Source organism: Aspergillus piperis (assembly GCF_003184755.1).
Source record: "Aspergillus piperis CBS 112811 unplaced genomic scaffold BO85scaffold_7, whole genome shotgun sequence".
NCBI lineage: Eukaryota > Fungi > Ascomycota > Eurotiomycetes > Eurotiales > Aspergillaceae > Aspergillus > Aspergillus piperis.
Window position 1 is genome coordinate 1519955 of NW_020291597.1, and position 23709 is coordinate 1543663.

Consider the following 23709-nt stretch of genomic DNA (forward strand, 5'->3'; position numbering starts at 1 on the left):
CTCTTTCATCCGAGAGTGAAACCTGCTCAGATTTGCCAATCTCTCGAGGCCCGGTACCTTCTTCAAAACGGTGCATATCCATCGACCAAGTAATACAAGTCGTCGTAGGCCCTGCTGCTAGAGTCATCTTCGCACGAGCAGAGAGCTTGGGAGGTCAACTTACATTTGACGAACAGCAGTCCCTTCACTTCTATGATAGACGGAGTAGATAGTACTATAGTATATCGAGTACACGCAACTCCTGTCATCCCATCCATATCGTGGCTCACTGGGCACCAAGTGACGTAAGTAAGTGCATGCATACACTTGGTCCTGGATTTTGTTATTGTTAAAGTTGCATCGCTAATTAGCTGTCTCCACCTCACTGTGCGCATAGAATGCGGCAGAGTCAAAGATAAAGATGTTTTTGTATATCTAAGTGGAAATGTCGAGTGGTTCTGGCGGCTGTCTGGTGTATACGAAGATACAGCATGTGGTGGAGATTGCGGAGAAGTATGACTACATAACAATGAAATGATTCCCATAGCATATTTTACATCAGTATACCAGGCTACATCTCAGTAAGCACCTATTTACATACCCTCCAATCTCCAAACTACCTACGCCAACCCCACCCCCACCGCAAAACAAGCCCACGCCGCAAGATCCACCGTCCAAGTCCTCACCCGATGAATCGTCAACCAACCCTCCAGATCCTCCGTCGAGGAACCCTTCGACTCATCCTCCATGATGGCCAACACCTTGGGAGCAATAACAGGCACATAAAGCAGATGACTAGCGGCGAGTGCTGTGCCGGCTACATACCACGACAAGGATGATTGGAGGCCCGCGACTACCCCTGATCGACGGTCCTTTAGAATGTTGTATCCGCCTCCCGCCATGGAGAGGGCCAGAAGGCCTAGGACGCGGACGACGCCGCGGCGGAAGAGCACGCGGAAATAGGATGGTAAGATCTCGTTGCTGCGGGGACGGTGGTCCGGGTGCAGAAAGACGTTCAGGACCAGGTCTTGGTCGAATGCGAACCAGAGAGTGCAGGTAGATGAGATGAGGGGAGCGGCGCGGAGAAGGTTGTGGGGGTTGAGGATGAGTCCGGAGGCCATTTTGATTTGATTTGGATTATTTTAGAGATCGAGGGTAGAGAGTATGTAGAAAGTAGACGAGTGAGACGGTGTATGGGTAATTGAAGAGAAGAAGAGAAGAGTAAGATGCAGCCGGATGTCGGGAGGCCGTTTGCCGGGTGAGACGAGCTACTGTTTAGTGTGTTACAGCGGGCATAGCGGCCATCCATCCCGTAGTGTGTGAGGCTGGTAGTAGCTTGGTTACATGGCGTAGCCACACACCCCGCGCCAAAATCTTACGGCCTTAAAAAAGGTTGCCTTGGATCAGTCATCCGACACCTTGTTATTTTGTACGACAATTCGAGGAGGGGAGGCTCCCAGAGGACCAAGAGCTGTCTGTGTGTCAAATAGGATTTGATGGTGCCTGATTACAAGTCCCTATCCCGTTGGGATGTGCCCATGCGTTGAAGGTGCCCCGAATCTGAGCCTACGCAGGATGATGTAGGTATCTAATCATGCACCTCACTTATACGAGGGTGCTTAGTTCAGTCATTCAGTTCAAGTAGTCAATCATCGAAGACTCAAACGCCTTATCCATTATTTCTATGCTATGGCTTGAGACTGTCCACTGGTATGAGCCCCACTTCCCTCTAATCAAACTGTATTAGGGCCCAAAAGCTGTATTGCGATTCACAAATCCAAGAACTTTCTCTTTTTTAAAGGTTATTGAGATAGTTGTAATATCCCAAAGCCATATTGAATCTCTGTAAATCCCGATAAATAGATATCGAAGGTAAAGCTGGAGCAGCTACGTCGGTCATACAGTATGCGCAACCGAACTGATGTTTACAACGAATGTCTTCTGCGAGTCAACCCGGGCTCGAAACTTTGGGTGGTGTCGCTTCACAGACCTGATTAACAATCAGCGTTTGGTAGGCTCCGGGATGTAGCCCAGATTCGAGCAGAATATCTGGATCGACATTGTGTAGTTGATGATGATGATGTTGTTGTTGTCTTCTGATAATCGAGGTTTCGGGGGTAGATCTGACTACTCCTAGGTCCATTAGTATCGGTCGTTATAATCGGTGCGACCGCAAACCTTGGGGTAGAACCCTCCCGTAAGACCTATTTACAACATGGTTCCAGATTTTAAGAAGGAACGAGGTTCCTGTGAGGAGAAGGGTGATGAACGATAGCGACGTGTCTATCGACCAAGGCATCTTTGCTGCCCTTTGGAAGAATGTCCGTCTCCATAGTGTCCTTCGACTATTATATATTTCAGGCGACAAACCAAATAGCGAGGTCGGTGAAGACCAAATTGTGTCCATAGCATCATAGCATGAACAGCGCTAGTAAAAGTCCAGCACAGTCGAGGAAACCAAATTTCTAAGTCGAGGGCACCATGCCACACCGTATCACAGCGTCCGAACTTGGGCTTCAGCCAATGAAGGCGTCAGTATGCAGAGGCTGTGCTCCTAGTAAACCCTGATTCGGGTGTTGCCCAACCAGAGGATGAATCTTTGGTCGCAGTTGAAATTGGTGCGCCCCCGAGAAGGATATAGTACCACCTACCTGCCGTTTATAAGGATTGTCAGTGACGTTTCCCCCCCCCCTTCATCAAAGTCTTCCCCAGCGTGAGAAACTGACCCTCTGGATTACTTGCTTCACGATGCCGAAGAGAGCTCCTCGAATCCCGGAAGAGATATGGAATCGACACAAAGAAGAAATCATTGCTTCTTATTCATCGAGAACCCTAGATCAAATGATGAAACATATGATGGAGGAACATGGCTTTGCAGCTAGGTATAAAGTTGACTTTCCTCGGGCCGAGCCTTGTTATAGTTAACTTATAGTTAAGTCCAAATACTGACATTATCGCGTGGCTGCCTTTAGTAAGAACCAATATGTTGGGAAATTGAAACTCTGGAAAAAAAAGAAAATATCACACCAGAAAAAACCGGTTCTTTGATCGGCCAAAGGAGCAAAAGCGAAGACAAGAGGGAAAAGACAGCGACGTTCATATTCATACACGTGCAGAAACCGATGTTGAGTTTGGACGACCCGTTCATCCAGGTCACAAGTGGTGTGACAGCTATATCACGATCTCTACACCCCAGTCAGAGCAAATTGACCTACCGAGCATGGGTAATGCTTTCCTCTCTCGCAACCTTGGTACAGATTTATCCAGGAGATACAGAACCTCGGTATGTGTCTAATTGCTATTCTTGATGTCTTTTTCCCTACACCCTATACCTTCCTATCCTAACTATGCGCTGCTCTGTTCTTGTATAGTACGCCATGGGCTTTCCGGCAATTTATTTGTTTGGCAAGGTTAGCAGAAACTAGTCAGTTGCCTATTGCCCCATCAATATCTGGTTGTACCTCCCATGGGTGTTTCCATGAGGGACCTTGCCAGTCAGTTTGATAGCGGCGTACCACGATTGAGTTCTGGAAAGGTTGTCCACAAGACCAGCATCGACCATGATATGTTTCTTCCACCTGAAGAACCGTATGACGGAGATTTCTTGACCTTGAAACCGAATATACTGCGGGGGAAATCTTCTTTTTCCATCCTCAAGATCTTCCTACAGCACTTTGTTTTTCTGTCCGCCAACAATTTACTCAGCCAATCGCAAATCCACGAAATTGTTGAATACACTGTCGAGAAAGGCGGCATGGACGTCCTCCTATTCATCTGTTGTCTTCCGTCCCCGCTGATAGCGGTGTTCGTGGGCAAGGAAGCTTTTCCAAAATGCTCTCCTATTTGGAACTATATACCTTAGTAATCGAAAGTTCATACAATGCGGGTTCTGGCTACAGACTGATACTCCCTCTCGACACCAAATTCGGACTAAGTATCTATGCGAAGCGATATAAAATGGGAATGAAGCTATGGTTGAGCTACTGCGCTCCAGGAGGCTGCCAGAAGTAGGATGTTGAAGCTGGCCGTACGGCTTCTTCAACGTGGAGCAGATGTCACAGCACCAGCTGCGCCAATAGGGGTAGAACAGCAATTGACCGCGCTGCGGAGTATGGCCATTTTGATATGGTCCAGTTGTTTCCGAATGCCTATGGGGAAGATGCAGATCTGGAGTCTATACGTCGTCAGGCAGCGGGCTTTGCAATGAAGGGAGGTCATCATGAGCTAGCCGACTGGTTGCTTGGGCGTTGGTCTAGTTGATGTCATTGTATGTGGTGCGCGTCGTTCTCATTTTGGACATGTCAAATTCAAAATTGTTTTTTCACAACGTTAGCCCAGCTGATTCCTTGAATTATAATCAAGACATCTGATAACATCCGCCTAAATAGACCTGAACCTGATACAAAAAGGGCCCTGAAGCCATACAGTCCAAACCGTTGGCGAGGTTATCTACTCCACCCCGTAGTCTTCATTGGTACGGAAGGCTATAGCGCGCATCCGACCACAACGCAAACATGACCCTAGCATTGCCCTACTTCTGTGACGTATTCATACGAGCATTAAAATATCATCATTGACCTACTTTCCTCTAACACCTAAGCATCTCTACTCATCCGCCGAAAATGCACTGGTTCGCACTGTTGAAGAGCATGGCCACCAACCCCAGCACCCTCCTTGCCATTCTATCGAAGTGATATCTCGCCCCAGAGCCTTGTATATCAGATACCAGCTAACGCAACAAGAAAACTAGTATCAGAAATGGAATATACTCCGACTTCGAGATAAAATGCCACCCATCGACCTTCAACGTCCATCGATGTATCGTCTGTCCGCAGTCGCCGTTTTTCGAAAAGGCCCTGTGTGGGGAATTTCAGGTGAGTTTATGGGATACATCAGAATGAATCTGACGGGTTACAGGAGGCGAAAACAAAAGTCGTTACTATCCACGACGATCCCACGATTATTAGCAAGATGATTGACTATTTCTATCGTGGAGACTATGACGAAACACCGGACAAGAAACACCCTGCCAATAACCCTGAATATGAGACTCCGACTACCAAAGCGCATGTTAGTATCGCAATGTATAACGTCGCTGATAAATACGCCGTCGAGCCCCTAATGGCCCTTGCGAAGAAGAAGCTAGAAAATAGACTTACCCTAGCCTGGAGTAACAAGGAATTCCTCAGGATTATCGAAAAAGTCTACGGACCGGATAGCCCGCCGAACTCGAAGCTGCGGGATACAGTAGCAAGTTTCGCCGTGGAGCATATTGCTACACTGAAGGAGATTCCTGCATTCCGCGAGACACGCATGGAATACCCACAGTTTTCATACGACTTCGCCACATTCCTGATAGAAAGATTGTCTCGTGTGGACAGAAAAATACGGTATGTGATTAGATCATACTAACTAACTGAAAGCAAACGGAGTGCACTGTGGCTTACGTTAGGGAGACAGGATCATGACAACCTTGGATATTGAACTTATCCCCTCTGGCGTTATCTCAATTATTCGTGAAATCTGTAGTACTTATCGCGAGAGGGTTTGTCTAGACTGCTGTCGGCTTTTTATGGATAAGGCGAGTTTGAGGCGGCATGCCACGATGAAGCATCTTTGGTGTACGGATTGCAAGAGGTCGTTCGGGTCGCGAGGCGAGGCGACGAGTCATCGGACGCAGGCTCACAATGGGTATTGAGCATGCCTCATCTTATTCATTTTTTATTTTGCAGCTTATGTTTATGAAGTGTGTTTGCAAGTCTACAATACGATCTTACTCCAATAATATGAGCCAGTTGCTAGATAGAGAGCATCGTTTCTCCATTTATGAAAAGCATCACCGCAATTCATGCACCCAAACTTCAAATCTCTGATTTTGCTTTGCACAGCACCCTCCACCATCCAAGAACCTAAAATCAGAGTGCAGAACCGTACTAATGTACGTAGCCAGATGATCTCAACCCGAGGGTTCCAATTTAACAGGAATCATTTTGGCCCTTGCCATGGTTTAGACAACCCAATTGACAATGCTCAACAACGGTAAGGGTATGATCGTTGTTGCAATGGAACACATAATAGGGCCATAGGCCAGTGTGTCCGGAATTGTTTCCTAGACCATATCTTCTCAATGCGTCTTCAATCGCGTCACCGTTGCTTCCTTTTCATCAATCAGAACTTGATTTTCTTCTTTTCTGAACAGCGTTCATATGAGTGGGGGCTTGAACTCACCAACATCCTCGAGCACACCGGAGCAGTAATTCAAGCCAGGGGTGCAAGTTGCAGTTACGGCGGCATTCGCGGTGGCCGACAATGCGAGGGTGCCGAATACAGCGAGGAGCTTCATCTTGTAGTAGTAGTAGATAGGGATTTGAACAAAAACAGTAGTAGAGATGGGAGGTAGGAGGTAAGTCAGGATGATGATGTGGAGGAGTGATGGGGAGAAAGAAGCGAGGTTCTTATGAGACGGAAATGGAGGGGTTTTTATATCTCCAAGTTGTTCACAAGGAGTAGTACTACTTCCTGCCTTTTGTAATTCCAAGAAGGTTTCTCCCATACTGGTTAGATCAAGCAGAAGACTCTGCCTGCAGTGATTCCTTGTTGTGGGCGCAATACCGACCCAACTAACGAGGTATATCAGGACACTAAACTAGCCGTGCACAAGTTACTCAATAGTCTCATATTGCTTTTCCCTCACAACGAGCACATCACGTTTGTCCACCAATTGATGGTGCATGTTATACAACGTACCATCTACTAGCACCCCACCAGGGCTGAAAGTTGCCTCCACATGTGCCTTGGGCGCTATCAGCTCCCCTCAGTCTTGACCGACATACCTCCAGGGAAACTTCTTTCCCTCCACAGGATCATCGCCACTACCAAGTTCACGCTGCATGCAATCATCCATTCCGGAGTTCACAGCCCCGAACTAGTCCGAATAACCAAGGCCTTGTGCATTCAAAGTCTTTGTTTCCCCGCTTTTTCTAGTCATTGCAGATCCACAACGGCAATATCCTGCTTTGCTTGAGCGTACATCTGACTCATTATTGCAGCCCAAAGATGGTTTTCCATGACGTTTGGCCCTTAGATGCAAGCTTGTTCTATGCACTGCAGAAGAAATTTGCCACCTAATCCGCCGATGTCCCTAAGCATCATACACATAGAATTGCCCAGGATCTCTACGTCAAAGAGACCCAGCAAATTGCCCTTCCAAGCTCATTGAGCACAAGAAGCCGTATCTGCCAGACCTGGATTTTCTCCAGCCACACGAGAATAACTTGAACGCAGCGGCCATTCGAAGGTCATCGAAATTGAATAATGCAGTGTTCATTGCGCACTCTTTTTTTCTTTTGTTAGTCTACGTGAAAGCATGCATGCGGATCTCAGCGGGCATGCAAGAAAATCCTCTCAGCTGAACCTAAGGATTTCCATACCTCGTGACCGAGCAGACCCCGAACAAGCCCTGCTAGTGCCATTGCCTAGTACACAGAAGAGACAGCAATTCTGCACTTTAGGATCTTGATGATAGCTTCAGAGGACTACACCAGCCACCGTGAGATCATGGGGCTGACGGTGCGTGCGGTTGTGAAGGTGCCAAATTTGTGCCATGGCATGTGTTAATCTCATCCCTCCAATCCAAGCCAATGCCTGGAAGCTTACATATCTACCTAAGTTTACTCTGTATGCCTTGAGTTTTATCAGCTGTAAGAACAGAGACTCCGAAAATGAAGGGTTGTGGAGTTGATGGAACGTGTCCCCTCAGCCGCAGATGCGCATGCAGCGTGCCGAGACTTTGAGTTACCTAAAGGCTAATAGGATCGGAGGATAGCTAATGGGGCTGAACAGAAGATAAGTGAAACGGAGAAAAGTAATAGTAAAAAAAGAATAAAAAGAAATGAAATGAAAATATAAAATAAAAAGTAGCCAGGGTACTCCGCACTCCGCAGGTGTAGGATGGTCACCTGGTATGGGCAGGGACTGTGTGTGATACTTGTAGATGAATTGTCAAGTGTTTCTAGGGCAATGAGGAGTAGCTGCCGAGTGACAATTCAGTCAGTTATAAGTTCTCTCGCACGTTAGTTTGAAGTTAACTTTTGAATTATTATTCTGGCACCTATGGTGGTCTTCCAGAGAGAAGAGAGATGACCTGATTATCACACGTTGATCCTTTGCAAAATATTATGATTACCAGAACCTTGCGCTGATAAAAAAGCTCATTAACTAGCGCTCATGTAATTCACCTCATCAGAGCTAGTATTATCCCCAAGTATCTGAATCAATTAATCACAGAAGACAAACGCCCCAGACCAACATAACCAAACAGCCACTCCTACTTCCGATCTCGGACCCCCTCCTCAGTAGCAGCAGGAATATCCAACAACGGAATCGTTCCATCCTCCTTCTGTCCTGGCAGAGTAGCCTTCCGCACACCCACCTGTTGGATCCAAGCCTTGGTAGACGCAAGGACACCGGCTTGATCTGGATGAAGCCCAGTTCCAAGAATTCTACCCGGCGAGGTACGAGCAAGATAAGACCGCATCTGTCCCAGACCCGTACGGCGTGAAATAAGGAGACAGACAGTGAACCCCGCAAGCGTAATGGACAGAGCTAGAACAATAAACGCTGGAATGGCATAGGGAACGTGGTATTTTATGTTCCTTGACCACAGTGTCACCGGAACGCTTACCCCACCCACATCTCGCTTCGCCAATTTCCTATTCTTGGAAGTCTGACCTGGAGCGTTATGCCATCCACGCGTCCCGACAATGGTATTTGCGGACATGTCGGTCCATATAAGCCCGAGCATTTTCTCGACGCCGCTGGCGGAGGAAGATAGTTCATACCAGCGGTTGTATAGAGCTAGGTCACCGGATCCTGTGTATCGAGAGGTTGCTTCGTCGAGAGTGGAGATGTCGAATAGGGAGAGGAGTCGCTGTGTGTAGAATAGGTTTCCGGGCATGCTTGGCTCGCCGGCTACGGTGTCAGATGTAAGGAGGTCCGTGTAGCCGGGAAGCCAGAGGTAGTCTCTCTGCACGGTGGAGATGTCGTCGCGAGCGCCGACTTCGGGTGAGACGAGGCCCCATAGAGGGCGCACATTTAGCATGGTGTGGTTCGTGAGTCGCTCGACGCCCCAGAGGGGGAGCTCGGAGGGGTCTTTGTATTTCTTTTCGTTGATGCTTTGGATGACTAGTTTGTCTAGGCCCCCGGTACCATTAAATCGGAAGGTGACTTCGCGAACAGCCGCCTTGGTCGCCGCTGCGCAGGAATAGAGCGGGGTGCTCCAGGTGCTGTTTGTGTCTGGGATGAGCGGGTCACCGTCGAGTCTCCGAGGAGCGGCGAAAATAGTACCGCAGGCTATGCCGACGAATGACATGTTTGATAGAGCCGTATCGGAAGGGTAATGACAGGCTTCACTGCCGATGGCATAGACATCATAGGTGCTGAGGTTTAGCGGATTCTTGGACTGTTCAGTCGAGTAGTTGGTTCCCAAGTTAAAGCCGTCTTGAAGGTCAAGAAAACTACCGTACCCCGAGTCTGTTTGGACAGTCATCGGCTCGACGAAATTAGTCGAAATGTTTGCCAGACTGAACCTCTTTCCCAGCTCTGAGTGCATATACTCGAATGGTACGCGTCCGTCTGATCCGTTGGTCGTCACGTTGAAGTACTGCATTATGAGCATATTGTGTCTCCATGCGGCATTGTAGGCACGTTCGTACAGTGCAGCATTCTCCTGGAAATTAGAAGCATTGATATCGTATCTTTCATGAGATAGGTTGACGAAACCACCGCGGTCAACAAGAGCTAAATTTCGAAGATCGGTGTTATACATGTTGTCGGTACTGAAGCTGCTAAATTGTGCCTGGGGGTCGTAGTTGTAATCCACTGTCAAATTAGTGTCGACGCAACGGCTTTCGGGTTCGATGAACAGGATATCCTCTGTCCACTCAGCGCCCATGGGCAGGTATGCAGGAATAGTATGATTGCGGAAACCGATCCGTCCAGCCTTGCTATCCACGATTAAACCCTCAACAGCCAACAAGTCCTCATCCAAGATCAGCTGGGAAATCTGTCGATAATATCCCTGAGAGAATACACTCCCTGTAGGGCTAGCGCCTGGTACTATTTGCGTTGATGAACGAAACGACCGCCACTGGACATCGAACACGCTGGAGACTGTCGCTGACACGTTTCCACTCGTAAACAGGCTGATACTGCTAGGCCAAACCGAATAGGCTTCAGTGATGTCGTCCATGTCCTCCCGATTTGGTGGTGCGCCGGGACAGCCCTCTGGGGTGTCGGGATCCTCATCTGCATAACACATGCGAAGTGATTTATATCCATCCCTACTAGGGGTTGCCTTTCCGAAGGCTGATGTATCAGGCGCGTAGTGGAAGAGAACGTCTGTGGGGTTGTCTTGGGGACCGATTGTGTCGTAGAGGCCCAGAGGGGTGACGATTCCGGTAACTGATACAAGTACAGCTGCGATCAACTGAAGCCAGGAATAGGTGAGAATTCGTTTGCTGACGCCTGTGCTGGCAGCGGTATCTGAATCAAGTATTGTGGGCCAATATGATGAGTGAAGCAGCCGGCTAACGACTGACCTATAGCATTATCAGTGATATTCGATTTATGAAAAAGCCTGTGAGAGGAATCGATACCAAGAGACGATCGAATTCTCAGCGGGCAGATGGCCGATAACCAAGAGACAAATAACCGTTGGAATAAAGAGACGGACTTGAAGCAGTTAGCTTATGTTCAATTGAACTTCAAGACTGAGTCACCTACCCAGGAACACGCCAGCGGCAATGATGCCAGAAACATATCCCACTGTGAGTTCCGCCATATTTTAGGGGATTGTTCGTAGTACCCCCGTCTATGCCTACCAAAATTGCAGTAATTATAAATGTTCTGGAAAAAAACTCTATAAACTCCCACAATGGGAGAAGAATCCCCTATCCCTCGATATAAGGCTAAAATTTTCAGCTCAGGGTCTATATATCTGTCATGCCAAGACGAAGCCATACTCAATCTCCTCCGATCGGCACGAATACGAGACCGCTGAGCCGTGTGTGGGAATGCTTCCGCACCAATAGAAATCGAAAACGATTGTCGATTTGAAGGCAGACAGGCTAAAATGTTGATCGCGCGATCAAGCGAGAGCATAAAGTGTCGGAATTGCCAATTTGCAAGTCTCGGCAATCCCTTTGACCCCGCCATACGAGCCACATCACGAACATCGCTCGACTTTATCTTCGTAAATAGGCGGACATGTGTTGATCCTCATTCAAGCGAGGTCGGATCGAGAAATTTCACTATATATCACGAGGACATCCACATGTGCGGCTCTGCGATGAGATGCCACCCCCATCCTTGAAAGTACGGAAGGGAGTGCTCCAGCACTAGGGCCGGCTTTTGCGTCTCTTGTAGGGTACCCAAGTAGCTTGGAACATATATACCGCTTCATGCTGTCGACAAAGGACGATATCCTGTAGCTTACGTACTGGCTCGCTTGCATCAATCCATAATATGGGAAGGCTAGCCTGCTAGTGAGGCTTGCGGTGATGCTCACGCTTCTGCTCCACACAGTCGTCAGGCGATGATCGTTGTGACTTTCTGTATATGCATTATCTGTACTGTAGTTAGCTCACTGCCGAAGGGGGAGCACGCTCCTAATTAGAACTTTACCTCTCTGAAGACTCCAGAGACCATAAAGTGCCGCCTTTATTTGACCCAGTTCATCACGCAGGTCTTTGACTAGGACACAAACCCGTTAGCAAGTCACATGTAACCTTAATGAAAGCGTCCCACTTACTTGGACCTGTCACATGCACATAAATCTCCTGCTGCGGCACCTCTTCCGGTGGAATCTGCAAAATTAAAGCCTTTGCATAGCTGCAAGCAGCAGCAATAGCACGCGGCCGCCACTCATCATTCTTCCTCGAGTCCGCGTAATCACTAATACCTCTAACAACCAGACAAGGCAAGGTATTCATAACTCCCGCGGCTTCCATCTCAAAACACAAGATCGAGTTCCCAAACCGGTGATTAATTGTATCTCTCGTCACACCATCCCCAACAACGGTATTCCCCGAGGCAATCGTGCCCAGATGCACAACAGGAAGCGTGTCTTTCCTTTTCTTCCTGTATATTTGACCACAGTGGAGTTCACAAGCCTCACATTTTCCTCTCCAAAAACTATGTGAATACCCCGAGCAGAATAATCTATCTTCAAGACGAACCGGATACTCAAACTCCTCCCCAAGAAGCTCCAACTGTTCCCGGAAGCAGTTCCCAGCAACCCTAGGACTCCTCATGAGAATACTCAGAAGTGTCACATAAGATAGCAACTTTTCCGGCGGCGAGTTCAATGGCCCTTGATATACACTCTCGTCTGCCAGGTCATACTGTACAACACCCCCATACCCACCCCCCGGAACACTAACCACCACATCCCCCAACCTGATATCCCTCCCAGACCCTGGAACACCACCCCCAATACCAACAAGAAACCCATACTTCACCGACCTAAAAGTCTGACACAAGTTCTCCGCTACGATTGCGGCGGCAGTTGTCCCCATCCGTCCTGCAGGCAGACAAACCATAACGACATTATGCGCTCCTATTCTGCCAAGTAGATAGGCGTTTTTGTCTTCGAGGGGTTGATTTTGCGGTAAACCGTGAATTTCGTCAAGGATTGCGATTGCGACGTCGTATTCTTCGGGGAGCGCGCAGATCCAGGCGAGGGTGTAGGAGGTGTTGGGGTGGGGGAAGGACATGTTGATAGCGTTCAGTAGTTTATTTATTCAGATGATGGTCTTGGAAAAGTGAATTCAGTTTTGAGTGGTAGAAAAGTGGAAGGAGATGGACCGGTGTTGTGCTGGATTTGTTGGGTAGCTTGTCATCAGGCTACGATGTTAATGCGTCTATAGGCGCTGCGAGGCTGAGGGGGGTTGTCATGCTAGATCATTCCAACGTAGTGTCGCGTAGGGATGGTTGGCTAATATACGTCTGCAGTAGCTGGGCGCGTATTCTCAGGCTATCGTTTCTCATGTGTCGTGTTTCATAAGGTGGATGCCTGAAACTGGCTGGCGCTAAGGGATTTTGTCGACAGCGGATGTTATAGAACCTTCGCAAAGAAAAGGACGTTGTAGTCTAAATATTCATACTAGAAACATGGGAACATCACTAATAGTTCGCCAAAGCCGTATTCTGATTTGAGAATTCAAGTTGCGTTATCGTTCTCGGTGGTAGTTAGGGAAAATGAGTATTGCTCTCACACTGCATGGTTAGCGCCGAAACTGGTCATTGCTGAACGGGAGGTCATGTCCGTTTCTCAGCCTAGTCTCTTTTGAAGATGACTGAGTCTGGCACGACGGATCAGAAGATTGACTCGAACTTAGAACTTTTTCTTTGTTTTTATTTTCCTGAGCTTTCAAGTGGACTAGCGTGCTGTCGGACTCCGATGTCATTGCTTAGTGTAGTAACAGTATTACTAACCCGTACATTCTGTATAACTCTATCTGTTTGGGGAACCCCAGCTTTGAGGTCCATAGGGGCTCAGTCGCAGGCGCTGGCCGGAAGAGCCAAGTTTTGTATAATCCACTGCAATTATCGTAAAAAAAAAATTTGTGAATTCCGAAATATCTATGCATCGAGCATCCTACAAAGCTGGTGCCCCATCAAGCTTGAAATAACCCGGTTGCAGATTCTGGAACACCTGCAAAGGATCGTACTTCTTCGAGATCGCCTGCAAGCGAGCCTGGTTTGCCGTGCCGTAAGAGGGCACAACAGACTGGTACTGACTCGCGTAGTTCATGTACAGATAGCGACTACCCAGACCACGAGCCTGTGCTGCTGAGAGCGCCTTTTGGGTAACTCTGCCCAGGACAGCCATGACTGCAGCGTCATCAGCCTCATTGTCCCACATGAAAGCAAGGTTGATCAGCAGCAAGGGCCCGTCTTCCGGATCGAGTCCTAGCGCGTTACCCCCATTCTTGGCCATGTGCTCCATGGTGTTAGTGCTGATCACTTGCCAAACGAGAGCGGGGACAAGGCCGGTCACGTTCTGAATAGGAACGAGTTCCTGCTTGAACATGTTGGTGATGTTGGTCGCCAGCTCATAGTCAAGCTGAACGGTGCCTGTCCAATAGCTCTCGCGCAGTCCGTTGGGATTGGATTCCTTGAACAGAAGGGTAATGTTGGACAGACTACGGATGGCCATGGTGTCTTCCAGAACTCCCGAGCTGCTGAAGTTCTCGAAGATAGGGGGATTGGTCACCGGCTGTGCGTACTCCAAGTCTGCGACCAGCAGGTAGAGACCCTCAGCGTAAGCCACTGACACAATCAGTGCCCCGTTGGGGTCCGACGGCGAATTGAATCCAAAGTCAACCAGCGCATGTAGGATGTCGGATTGATACTCTTCCAGCCAAACGCGTGAGCCTCCCCACATGAGGCCCTGAGTGTGCGTTGTCAGGTCGAAGCGGGTAACGATGCCGAAGTTATTGCCACCACCACGCAGGGCCCAGTAAAGATCGGAATGAGTGTCAGGGTTAACATCAACGATGCTACCGTCGGCCAGAACAACCTAAACCAATCTCGTCAGATACAGAAGCAGTATTGATAAGCAATATAGACTGATATACCTCGTAATTGGCAACATTGTCACAGGCCCAGCCGTGGAAACCGGAGAAGAAGGAGATACCTCCTAGATACCTTGTTAGCTTACATTCTCCTTGCGTCTGGTTGATCTATCGCTTACCTCCCAGCGTCAGGCCGCCCACGCCAATGTCGGACACACGACCACCAATGACCGATAAGCCCATGGGATCTAGCCAATCATAGACATCCAACCAGCGGTTACCCGTACCGACAGACGCGACAGTGGAATTCCTGGACAAAGCCGTAGAGTTCAGCCCGACCAGATCTATCGTCAAGCCATCCTGGATGTTGGAGGCGCCTGCAAAAGCGGCATGGCCGCCACTCTTAACAGCAAACGGACACAGCGTCAGCTCTGACAGCAGCAGGCCGACAGCGACTTCCACTGCACTGGATGGCTGGAAAACGCAGGCTGGATCGACATCCTCCTGTTGCTGCGACCAGAAGCTGGCATCCCAAGTCGAGTAAGCCGTAGTCGAGCGTTGCAACACGTGGCCAGGATAGAGCCGGGGAAGCGCGGAACACTGGTCGGATTAGTGAAATTGTCAATTTGGTGCTTATGCGTTAGCCCGACGACTAGACAGGGTTCGGGTGCCATCGTCCGGTTTTAGCACACAGGAAGACGGGAAGTAACTCACCAGGTCGGAGCAAAATCCCAACGACCGCGTGCTCAATGACGAGTCCAGCAGCACGCTGGAGTTGAAATACTCGTAGGCATCAACTCCGTAGGATGCCAATTTAGCGACAATGCGACTGGTAGTGTTGTCCAGCGCTGTCACTCTCGCCAGAAGCGTAGCGATGAACAGCGCGCCGGGCCGCATGGTGCTTGGCAGGAACAGGATGAAGATAAGGGTTGAAGCAGGAGTCGTAGAGGTTTCAGGAGGCGTTGACTTACTGCAGGGCGCTCATTCCTTTATAGGCCACCATGGTGGCTTCCCCAAACAAGGCGCTATACCGCCGGCTCTTCCTTAGCGGCCGTCCGGCTCGCTTGATGACGGATGACATCCAGATTAGCCGTATCCGTGAAATTAACACTTGTTAATGCATCCTGTTGCCCGCCGCAGGATGCTTACCACCCGGGATGTCGGCAGAATATGAAAAGGGATGCCTGCCGTCAAACGACTTAGACATCGCTGGCGATCGCTCCACCAGTCCGGATGGAATGAAACTATGTCTCAGCCAGCCAGGTACAGGCCACTGGCTATACCATGATCGCCTTGTCGTCGGCGGTGGTCATTGCTCGGTTTAGTCTGATCTTCTGGAAATTACGGTCGCTGCAGGTCGAGGATGGCTGCATTCTGCTGTCGTGGGCCTGCTTCCTGGCCATGAGCATTGCGTACATTATCGTCACCCCGGTTATGTACAAAATCGATGCGTATACGGATGGCAAGATCGGTCCTTGGGCGACTATGCTGTCCGACGCCCTTTTCATGATCAAGGTCTTTTTTGCGAACACCATGCTATTATGGGGGTCGCTGTGGTCCGTCAAACTATACTTTCTGTTTCTCTATCGCCGACTTCTCCAAGACCTGCCGGGTGAGATGAAATGGTGGTATGCGGTATTGTGTTTTTGCATCGTGGTGCGTCCATAAATTGACCTATTGCGGGAAAACGTTCAGCTGACAGCTGTGTGGACCTTTATCGGGGCAATTGTATCCAATTTTACCTCATGTCAAAGTATGCATGCATGGTTCACCGTTGGTCAGTGCTCCGTGTCCCCTGCATGTGTGGATACTGACAGCTGCGAAGGGGAGTGCAGTACACATCGAGACGCCGTGGCAGAGATTGCCAGTTTGTATTATAGTTTTGCGGTCGACGCTATCAGCGATATAATGAGTAAGTTTCTGTTTCGAAGTATTATGAAGGTGTATGAATGACTGAAGTGAATAAGTCATGGTGCTGCCATTGCGACTGGTGGTGTCGCTGCACCTTCCGCTGGGCCAGAAGATCAGTGTCGCTGCCGTGTTTGCCTTGGGCACCATCTGCGTGATCATGGCAGTTGTACGAGTCATCCAAATCGGTACTCGCGCCAACAACGACAGCACCCCAAGTAGTTCCTGGCTGGCATTCTGGGGCATGATCGAGGCGGGGATAGGTATGGTTCTCCCTCTCATTCTCTCTGCTATGCTAACCTTTATTGCTAGCTGTCATCGTCGGCTGTCTTCCAGCTTTCGCAATCATCTACCGCCGCACCAAGAACCCACAGCGCTACCGGAGCAGCTATGTCGGCATGTCTTCGTCAGTTTACGTGCCACAGGAAGATGTCCCCTTGTCGGAGCTTGCTACACGTGGAGAGGATAGTGGCACGGGAGAGACAGGCTTGAAAGCATTCAACACTACGCCGGAATTACCGATGGAACTATCTGGCGAGGAGTGAGGTGCTCAACATTATAGATGTTTATGTGGTTACGAGAAAAAAGGTTATGCTTTAACATTCGATGATCAACGCTTCCACGCTACATTGCATGTCTGAGCGGCTACTGATTATCAATTCTACGAAGGACCCCTGACAGCTAGTAAGCACTACTGCAACTAGCGTTGATAGCGACAAGATCGATAAATGACACTTCCAGGCATAACACAACATAAATAGCCATGACCCCTCTCCAAACAAAGCATTTTACCTTCCACATTTCCTCCACCCCCATACATCCACAAACCAACCTCACCACCATCATGCCCCCAATCCCCAGCTACTCCCGCCCCGGCCGCGGCCAACACTTCCAAGAAGCCTACGGCTTCGCCGAAGCATGCATAGCCGGAGACCGAATGGAAATAGCCGGCCAGAGTGAGCCCTCTCCCCCAGCCCCATTCCATTCCTCTCATCACCAACTAACTATTCCCCCCTCCCTCGGAAATCAGCCGGCATGTCCCCCACATCCACCGAAGTGCCCCCCACACTCGAAGAAGAAGTCGCCCAAGCATTCACCAACATTAACGAAGTCATCCTCTACACACTAGAAAAAGCCAAGCCAGATCTACGCGCTAGCGTGAAATCCGGCTGGGACCGCGTCGTGAAGATCCGCACGTACCATGTCCAGTTGCCCCAGACCCGAGAGAAGATTATCAACCTGATGGTGGCGAATGTTAAGAAGTGGTGTCCCGATCATCAGCCTACTTGGACTATGTTGGGGATTGAGGCGTTGCCGTTTGAAGGGCAGAATTTGGAGATTGAGGTGGATGTTTTTTTGGGGTAAGAGAAATGATTGGGGATGGGGTTGATGTACAGGCTGTGGAGGTATACCTTGTGAGAAGTCATGGGTTTGATATGTATAAATGCAGTAGACTGGTTTATTCCCAAGGTACTTACTTCCTCGTACTTACACGTTCCTCGCTTAGTTGACCATATGCATCTTTCATCAACACCTTGAAAACCGTTCGGAACCTCTTTCCGAGATACCCGCAAATTCCCGATTGGGAACATATCATTATTTTTCGAACGCCGTCGGCACTTTTGGGCCTCGAAGCCCTCAACTTTGAGAATCCACGTGTCTCTAAGGCTTCGGTAGAACATCTATGCGCCAAATCAGGGCGATGTGGAGTGGGGTTCTGGGCGGGTTTTCTATCTCGGTGGGTTATGTTTGTTGTAAAGTAGTAGTTTGTGTCTGTTGTATAAGTGCAATAGATAGTGGGTAGAGAATTTAGTCTTGCTGTTACGTACTTCTCACACATAATTAACAGAGCATACGTGGTCGGCCACAAGTAAGCACCAGTAGCACTCTCTAGGCTTATGACGCCGACTGCCTGCCAAAGGAACTACATCAATTCATTGCACGAATACTATTCAAGTACTATCCGACCAGACTCCACCTATCCTAGCATCCGAGTCAGACTTGCTTTTCTAGTGAAAGACGCCATCACGTAGAATACAAGATCCACGAAAGAGAGCTGAACAAAATAAATAATTAACCGTAAATTTGAAGCATAAAAAGGAACCAGGACCAGGTCCTTAAATAAAAAGAATCCGCTTTCATATGTGAACAAACACGCGTATCAATCCCCAGGCACGTAAGCCAATCATTAGAGGTGATCACATGGTGTACTCATGGATCGCGGAAGGGCCATTCTCGTTGTACTCCACTCGGCTCATAAAGCCCTTGCTGACGCCTTGGTCGATCACGAAAACAACCTTCGATGCAACCTGTGCTCCGAGGAACACGGCTTCCTCCATGCCGTGGCCACCGCTTGGGGCACCAGGCCCTCCCGTGGTAGCAGCACCAGGGGCATTGGTGTTGCTCTGCTCCTTCCACTCGGGGAAGTATTCCGGGGGTCTCAAAGTCTTGACCGATGTGGGGGTTTGAGAATGTCCCGTCGAGCGGTGATGCGACATGGCGGGGTCCATGGAGGGGGTGCCGGGCATGGGATTGTTGGCATGGGTGGCTGCGACAAGCAGAGGATTCACACCGTGACCCGCAGGGTGATTCATCGGACCAGCCTGGCCGGAAGGTGCCGGAGTGTTGGTTCCTCCGGTGGGAAGGGGAGTAGAGAAGTTGGAGGGAATTTCGGAGGTGAACATAGTGGCGGATGGGGAGAGAATGTACTTCTGTGTGATGGTGCCCAGCAGGGATTGTGTGAAGCCTAGGAGTAAAGGTCAATCAATATCCTCATGGTGATATGGTCCGGCTACATACCCTTTATTTTGCTGCCATTGCCGACTACGATGAGTGAGTCCCAGAGTTCACTCCGCTTCGTCGCATCAGGCACTGCAAGGATAGTGTGGTGGATCTGAGTCGCAATATCCTCGAGCAGGCCGCCGGTGAGACGGTCTCCAGAATTTTGCTTGGGAGTTGCGGCGAGGAAGCGCTCAACACCGACCTCGATCTCGCGAGACTGACGCATATACCGCCCGGGCCCATTGGGCGTATCCTTCTCAGGTTCTATCCTCACGTACTCCTCAAATTGGAATGAAGCCTTTTCTTTCTTGGAGTTCGGGAGACGGAGGGGCTTGCCGGATTGATCTGTCGCGCCCTTCTTGGTTGAGGCCTTCTCGGCCTTCTCTTTCTCCCGATTGGCGAGGAACTCACTCGTGTTACCACTGACAATGGCTGCGACATCCAAAACTCCCTCATCCTCGTCGGCCTCGCCGTTGCCTTCACCACCGGTCTGGGTGCCTTCACCCGGACCGCGGGGGATGTTTTCATTCGGTGCATTGCCATCCTTGGTTCCAGTTGAGGCCGAAGCGGCTGGGTTAGCGCCCTGTCGCGCGGTTGCAGCGGCGCCAGGAAGAGGTGTGCCCGGAGGCAAGAGCTCAGTGATATTGCTGCGCTTCAACTGTTCGCACATCTCCCTTGTAAATCCCTTCGGGCCCAAAAGCTCCACAATCCTATCCGTCATGTAGTCACCACCACAGCCTTCCAGCGCGATACCTCTTCCATGCTCGTTAACAAGGAAGTCAGTGACGGCAGTGACATTGACTTTGTCCTTGCCAACATCAACCACCGTGGCTGTCGAGGTACCGTATCCGTAGCATACAGCGAGAGCGGAGTCCATAAGGCAGAAGGCGGGTGTCTTGAACTTCTCAAAGACAAACTGTGTGATCGTCTCCCGGTCGCGGGCGGACCATGCCGGTTCAGAGATCAGCATGATCGGGGTGTGGAATGGCGGGCTCAGCGTGTTGTAAACGTGCGTCAAAAGGGCAAAGAAGCATGGCCAGTCGACAATGCGACCACTCTGAATTGGATAGACAGCCCCCTCATCGGAGGTTACGTCCTCCTCGTAGAAGATCTCGGTTGTCGTTTCCTGCTTCTCCTCTCCGTTGGCATCCTGGCCCTCGGTCTTTTGCGCATTTTCGGGCTGTTCGGAGGATTCATTCTCGGTCTTCACGGCTCCGTCTTGCTGTGCCGATTCCGCATCCTTCATCTCCACGTCCTCCTTGGGCGCGTCGGTGCCATTGCCATTGCTGACGGGAACTTCCTGTCGTCGCTCGCGGATCTTGTACGGTTCGTATTCGCCCTTCTTCTCGGCGGGAAACATGCGCGTAGGGAAGCGAAATCGGGCAGGGGTGAATGACTCTGGGAGACCCAGTTGCGCCAGGGTCACTTGCGAGCCTGGCGCAATTATCTGGGGAGGAGGGGGTCAGTTGGAGTCCGCCAGTAGGGGGTAAATCAATGATTAGTGCGCTAGGAGAAATCTGCACGTACCAAGATATGCTCATCTCTGAAGGGCGGCATTCTGGACAGTCGGAGGGTGTGAGCTGGAACTGTCGCAGTAGCAACCTATTGCTCCGCGGTGTTTGCACCAGCGATCTTTGCGCGCTCGAGGTTGGGCGGATGTCCTAATCTGGTTTAGTGCGCCGCGGTCGCGGCCCGTGCTTTGACCGCGGTCTGAAATCTACTCAGTCAGACATTATCATCTTATGAGGTATCAAAACCACCAAGGGAAACCGAGATCAAGTTTAAAACTCATACTCTGTACTTCCAAGCAAGAACTTCCCGCCTTGCACACATGTCGACGTTACCTTATCCCGGAGTAAATGTTCCACCAGCAAGAGAATTCCCGTCTTTGTGAACATTTGCTATCTTGTAGATAGACTGGAGATCCTTGTCTCATGAGCGTATCTCTAACTATTCTGGTTTCTCACTTTACTCGGAATGTGTGTTATGGAGGGGGATTCTCCGTGCAGGGTAATTACTTGTGTACAGTTCACCTCCTTTATCCACCAACCACCCCATCTATGCATTCTGTATCTTCACTGCCGGTCGATTGCCTCTATAGAGGCTGGCATTGGGTTCTTCAAAATAGTCGAGCCTGAGCTCATCAACTCCATCTCGTGTTATGCTGGTGTTCTTGACAACGTGATAGGAAATGTGGAAAGCACTACCTCGATGATGGATGCTATTTGGATAGATGCCTAAGAGTGACACGTCACCAGACAGCCACCCCTGGTATGAGGACGAAATTTCCCAGAAAAAGCAATGTCTGCAGCTGGTGCCAAACAGCCCGAAAGATGCGTGTCTTCTGAAGCTATATTGGAGTGTCTTCAGACCCTTCCGAGAACACTCGAAGATACGTATAAAATTCTCTTGGAAAGAATAGAGGAAAGCCAACCTCACGACCGATATCTGGCGCTACGCGCTTTGAAGTGGGTTCTCACCGCACGAGAACCGCTTTCATGAGAAGAGCTTCTCGAGGCAGTCCGCATTAACCCTGACAGTAAAACGACAGAGTTGTGTAACCCGATTGGCGACGATGCATTGTTGGCATTGCGTCGCAATTTGCTGATTATCGATTGTGAGCGGGACGTATAGAGAATATCAAAGATATCGGTCGCAGAGTATTTCGAGCTACGTCGCAGCTGGACTACTGCAGTCACCGACTCGATGGTCGGTAAAGCGTGTTTGCTATTTATGATGAGCGATACCTGTTGGAAGGAGACCATGTTCAATCCTGATGCCAAAGGTGATCGCTACAGGCCTGCAAAATCCTACTTCACATGACCATTTCTCTACTACGTCTTCTGTTTTTGGCCGGAACATATTACTACGTTAGACCCTGCCAGCGTTCCGGCAAAGGACCTGTCTTTTGTTATGGAACTCCTGGAGAATTTTCTCGGTGCTCCGCAGGATAGCAGCGCGCGATACCGGGCTTGGGCCCGGTGCTTTGATAAAAGATTATGGCCTGTCGAATACTCTGTTCTGACCGTGCGTCGAAACGGACTCTCAGTATCGGACTGATGGTGGAATATGGGCGAGCTAGATGTGACCTGTACTAATGATCGGGGTGATACCTGCATGCTTCTAGCTGCAATGACTGGCCATACCCCGATTATGCATATTCTTCTGGCGAAAGGTGGCACTCTTGGCCTACAAGGCAAATTCTATCCTTCCACACCACTGATCGAGGCTGTCTCTGGTGGACATATTGGCATGGTCAGATTATTATTGGAAGATAAGGAAGTGGATGTTTGTTTCAAAATAGGGAGCGATTGCGCATTAAGAGCGGCAACCTAGAGAGAAGACTCCGATATGTTGCGTTTCTTGACCTGCGAAGCCCACGCAGACATAAACATACATTTTCGATACGATATCTGGGGTTGTGCACTGATCACTGCAGCGGATAGGAACTGGTTGGAGGGCGTAAAATTTTTAGTGAAACAGAGCGGAGCGGATATTAGTCTGGTTCAGTAGCCCGGGGCTTATGGCATGACCCTGAGACGTATTGTTCCATTAATCGGTTCCGCTGACACAGAGGCAGCGGGGTATTGGTAAAAGCCCAGCAAGCCAATGTGAGTGTGTCCATCCGGGCCGGTCATTACGAACATTTCTCGATGGCCGCGGGCTTTGCAGATGTCCAATGTGTCCAATATTTTCTCGAGGTCGAAGGGTTTGAGTCAATACACCTTTCCTGTCTAGCAATAATCGTAATAATCATACAGCATTGGATGCTGTGGCGCTTTATGTGAGGAAAACAGTCACTGTGGGCCGGTATGGCTACGTTGAGTTGAGGGACATTGTCCGAATTCTACTCGCAGCAGGAGCCATGGTTGTCCTAGATGTGGGACACGTTGAGATTGTGGATGTACTTGAAGTATTGCATCGGGGTCGTCAGAGCAGACCGAGGCGTGAGAGTACAGATGATGACAGCGATTCCAGCAGTGGAAATCAATGGCGATGATGAGGCTGAAGGTGGTTTATTCGACGACGACGATGCAGATGACGAACATGCCAAGCAAGTCAAAGCATACGCGAGGGACACATTTGCTGATCTGCAGAGGGCGATGGGGCAGCAATATGAAAGTGGCGCACTTGGTGTAGAAGAAACCAAATACGTGGAAGCTGTGTACTACGGTCAAGCGAAGGCTTAATATCCTAAACAGGATTCATGATTTGCAGGCTAGACGAGATAGGAATGCACATTGGGGTCATATAAGTGCTCAGTAGCTTTTCTCTTATTAATGACTGTAGGAAAGAAAGATAAGTAATTAAAGTTATTCATATCTCTTTCCTTCTTGCTCCGTTTGAAAGCACAGCACAAGGCTTCAAACAATCACACGTTCCAATAGGTAAAACTCCCGCCACATATACCTTCCAGTAACACATCATTTGACGTAATCTACATCTAGTCGAGGTTATAGAAATG

At 49.5% G+C, this 23709-nt stretch overlaps 13 protein-coding genes across 13 annotated transcripts; 6 read left to right on the plus strand and 7 right to left on the minus strand.

The window, feature by feature from the left end:
* Window positions 1–495: 495 nt before the first annotated feature.
* Window positions 496–1205, minus strand: BO85DRAFT_448798 (putative integral membrane protein). The gene has a single exon (XM_025660023.1). It carries the CDS (start codon window positions 1098–1100, stop codon window positions 600–602), a length of 501 nt encoding a protein of 166 aa, XP_025516724.1. The 5' UTR covers window positions 1101–1205; the 3' UTR covers window positions 496–599.
* A 465-nt stretch (window positions 1206–1670) lies between these two features.
* On the minus strand, window positions 1671–2381 carry BO85DRAFT_448799 (uncharacterized protein). Its single transcript, XM_025660024.1, has 3 exons — window positions 2158–2381; window positions 1970–2112; window positions 1671–1917 (listed from the first exon to the last, which is right to left on the minus strand). Exons 1-3 carry the CDS (start codon window positions 2276–2278, stop codon window positions 1876–1878), a joined length of 306 nt encoding a protein of 101 aa, XP_025516725.1. The 5' UTR covers window positions 2279–2381; the 3' UTR covers window positions 1671–1875.
* Window positions 2382–2727: 346 nt separating this feature from the next.
* Window positions 2728–3404, plus strand: BO85DRAFT_437938 (Clr5 domain-containing protein; the record flags this gene model as incomplete). The annotated part of the gene is made up of 3 exons (XM_025658648.1): window positions 2728–2861; window positions 3010–3262; window positions 3351–3404. 3 exons carry the CDS (start codon window positions 2728–2730, stop codon window positions 3402–3404), a joined length of 441 nt encoding a protein of 146 aa, XP_025516726.1.
* Window positions 3237–3929, plus strand: BO85DRAFT_281708 (uncharacterized protein). Its single transcript, XM_025655205.1, has one exon. It carries the CDS (start codon window positions 3446–3448, stop codon window positions 3839–3841), a length of 396 nt encoding a protein of 131 aa, XP_025516727.1. The 5' UTR covers window positions 3237–3445; the 3' UTR covers window positions 3842–3929.
* Window positions 3930–4601: 672 nt separating this feature from the next.
* On the plus strand, window positions 4602–5463 carry BO85DRAFT_437939 (BTB/POZ domain-containing protein; the record flags this gene model as incomplete). The annotated part of the gene is made up of 4 exons (XM_025658649.1): window positions 4602–4669; window positions 4730–4853; window positions 4897–5369; window positions 5403–5463. The coding sequence occupies 4 exons, from the start codon at window positions 4602–4604 to the stop codon at window positions 5461–5463; spliced, it is 726 nt and encodes a 241-aa protein (XP_025516728.1).
* A 184-nt stretch (window positions 5464–5647) lies between these two features.
* BO85DRAFT_519620 (uncharacterized protein) lies at window positions 5648–6460 on the minus strand. Its single transcript, XM_025665070.1, has 2 exons — window positions 6208–6460; window positions 5648–6136 (listed from the first exon to the last, which is right to left on the minus strand). Exons 1-2 carry the CDS (start codon window positions 6320–6322, stop codon window positions 5955–5957), a joined length of 297 nt encoding a protein of 98 aa, XP_025516729.1. The 5' UTR covers window positions 6323–6460; the 3' UTR covers window positions 5648–5954.
* A 1762-nt stretch (window positions 6461–8222) lies between these two features.
* BO85DRAFT_281730 (uncharacterized protein) lies at window positions 8223–11039 on the minus strand. Its single transcript, XM_025655206.1, has 3 exons — window positions 10762–11039; window positions 10635–10710; window positions 8223–10577 (listed from the first exon to the last, which is right to left on the minus strand). The coding sequence occupies exons 1-3, from the start codon at window positions 10817–10819 to the stop codon at window positions 8306–8308; spliced, it is 2406 nt and encodes an 801-aa protein (XP_025516730.1). The 5' UTR covers window positions 10820–11039; the 3' UTR covers window positions 8223–8305.
* A 256-nt stretch (window positions 11040–11295) lies between these two features.
* On the minus strand, window positions 11296–12752 carry BO85DRAFT_458930 (5'-methylthioadenosine/S-adenosylhomocysteine nucleosidase family protein; the record flags this gene model as incomplete). Its single annotated transcript, XM_025661619.1, has 5 exons — window positions 11296–11345; window positions 11377–11604; window positions 11662–11730; window positions 11789–12117; window positions 12184–12752. 5 exons carry the CDS (start codon window positions 12750–12752, stop codon window positions 11296–11298), a joined length of 1245 nt encoding a protein of 414 aa, XP_025516731.1.
* A 672-nt stretch (window positions 12753–13424) lies between these two features.
* On the minus strand, window positions 13425–15494 carry BO85DRAFT_396097 (FAD binding domain protein). Its single transcript, XM_025656986.1, has 4 exons — window positions 15270–15494; window positions 14735–15155; window positions 14619–14680; window positions 13425–14560 (listed from the first exon to the last, which is right to left on the minus strand). The coding sequence occupies exons 1-4, from the start codon at window positions 15450–15452 to the stop codon at window positions 13637–13639; spliced, it is 1590 nt and encodes a 529-aa protein (XP_025516732.1). The 5' UTR covers window positions 15453–15494; the 3' UTR covers window positions 13425–13636.
* A 345-nt stretch (window positions 15495–15839) lies between these two features.
* On the plus strand, window positions 15840–17008 carry BO85DRAFT_487515 (uncharacterized protein; the record flags this gene model as incomplete). The annotated part of the gene is made up of 4 exons (XM_025663460.1): window positions 15840–16167; window positions 16381–16467; window positions 16523–16726; window positions 16776–17008. The coding sequence occupies 4 exons, from the start codon at window positions 15840–15842 to the stop codon at window positions 17006–17008; spliced, it is 852 nt and encodes a 283-aa protein (XP_025516733.1).
* Window positions 17009–17307: 299 nt separating this feature from the next.
* BO85DRAFT_487516 (RidA family protein) lies at window positions 17308–17828 on the plus strand (the record flags this gene model as incomplete). The annotated part of the gene is made up of 2 exons (XM_025663461.1): window positions 17308–17419; window positions 17494–17828. 2 exons carry the CDS (start codon window positions 17308–17310, stop codon window positions 17826–17828), a joined length of 447 nt encoding a protein of 148 aa, XP_025516734.1.
* A 575-nt stretch (window positions 17829–18403) lies between these two features.
* On the minus strand, window positions 18404–21011 carry BO85DRAFT_281762 (putative chromatin remodeling complex subunit (Arp9)). The gene is made up of 3 exons (XM_025655207.1): window positions 20772–21011; window positions 19263–20691; window positions 18404–19209 (listed from the first exon to the last, which is right to left on the minus strand). Exons 1-3 carry the CDS (start codon window positions 20799–20801, stop codon window positions 18662–18664), a joined length of 2007 nt encoding a protein of 668 aa, XP_025516735.1. The 5' UTR covers window positions 20802–21011; the 3' UTR covers window positions 18404–18661.
* A 1365-nt stretch (window positions 21012–22376) lies between these two features.
* Window positions 22377–23434, plus strand: BO85DRAFT_477408 (uncharacterized protein; the record flags this gene model as incomplete). The annotated part of the gene is made up of 4 exons (XM_025662836.1): window positions 22377–22499; window positions 22825–22855; window positions 23006–23191; window positions 23223–23434. The coding sequence occupies 4 exons, from the start codon at window positions 22377–22379 to the stop codon at window positions 23432–23434; spliced, it is 552 nt and encodes a 183-aa protein (XP_025516736.1).
* Window positions 23435–23709: the final 275 nt, after the last annotated feature.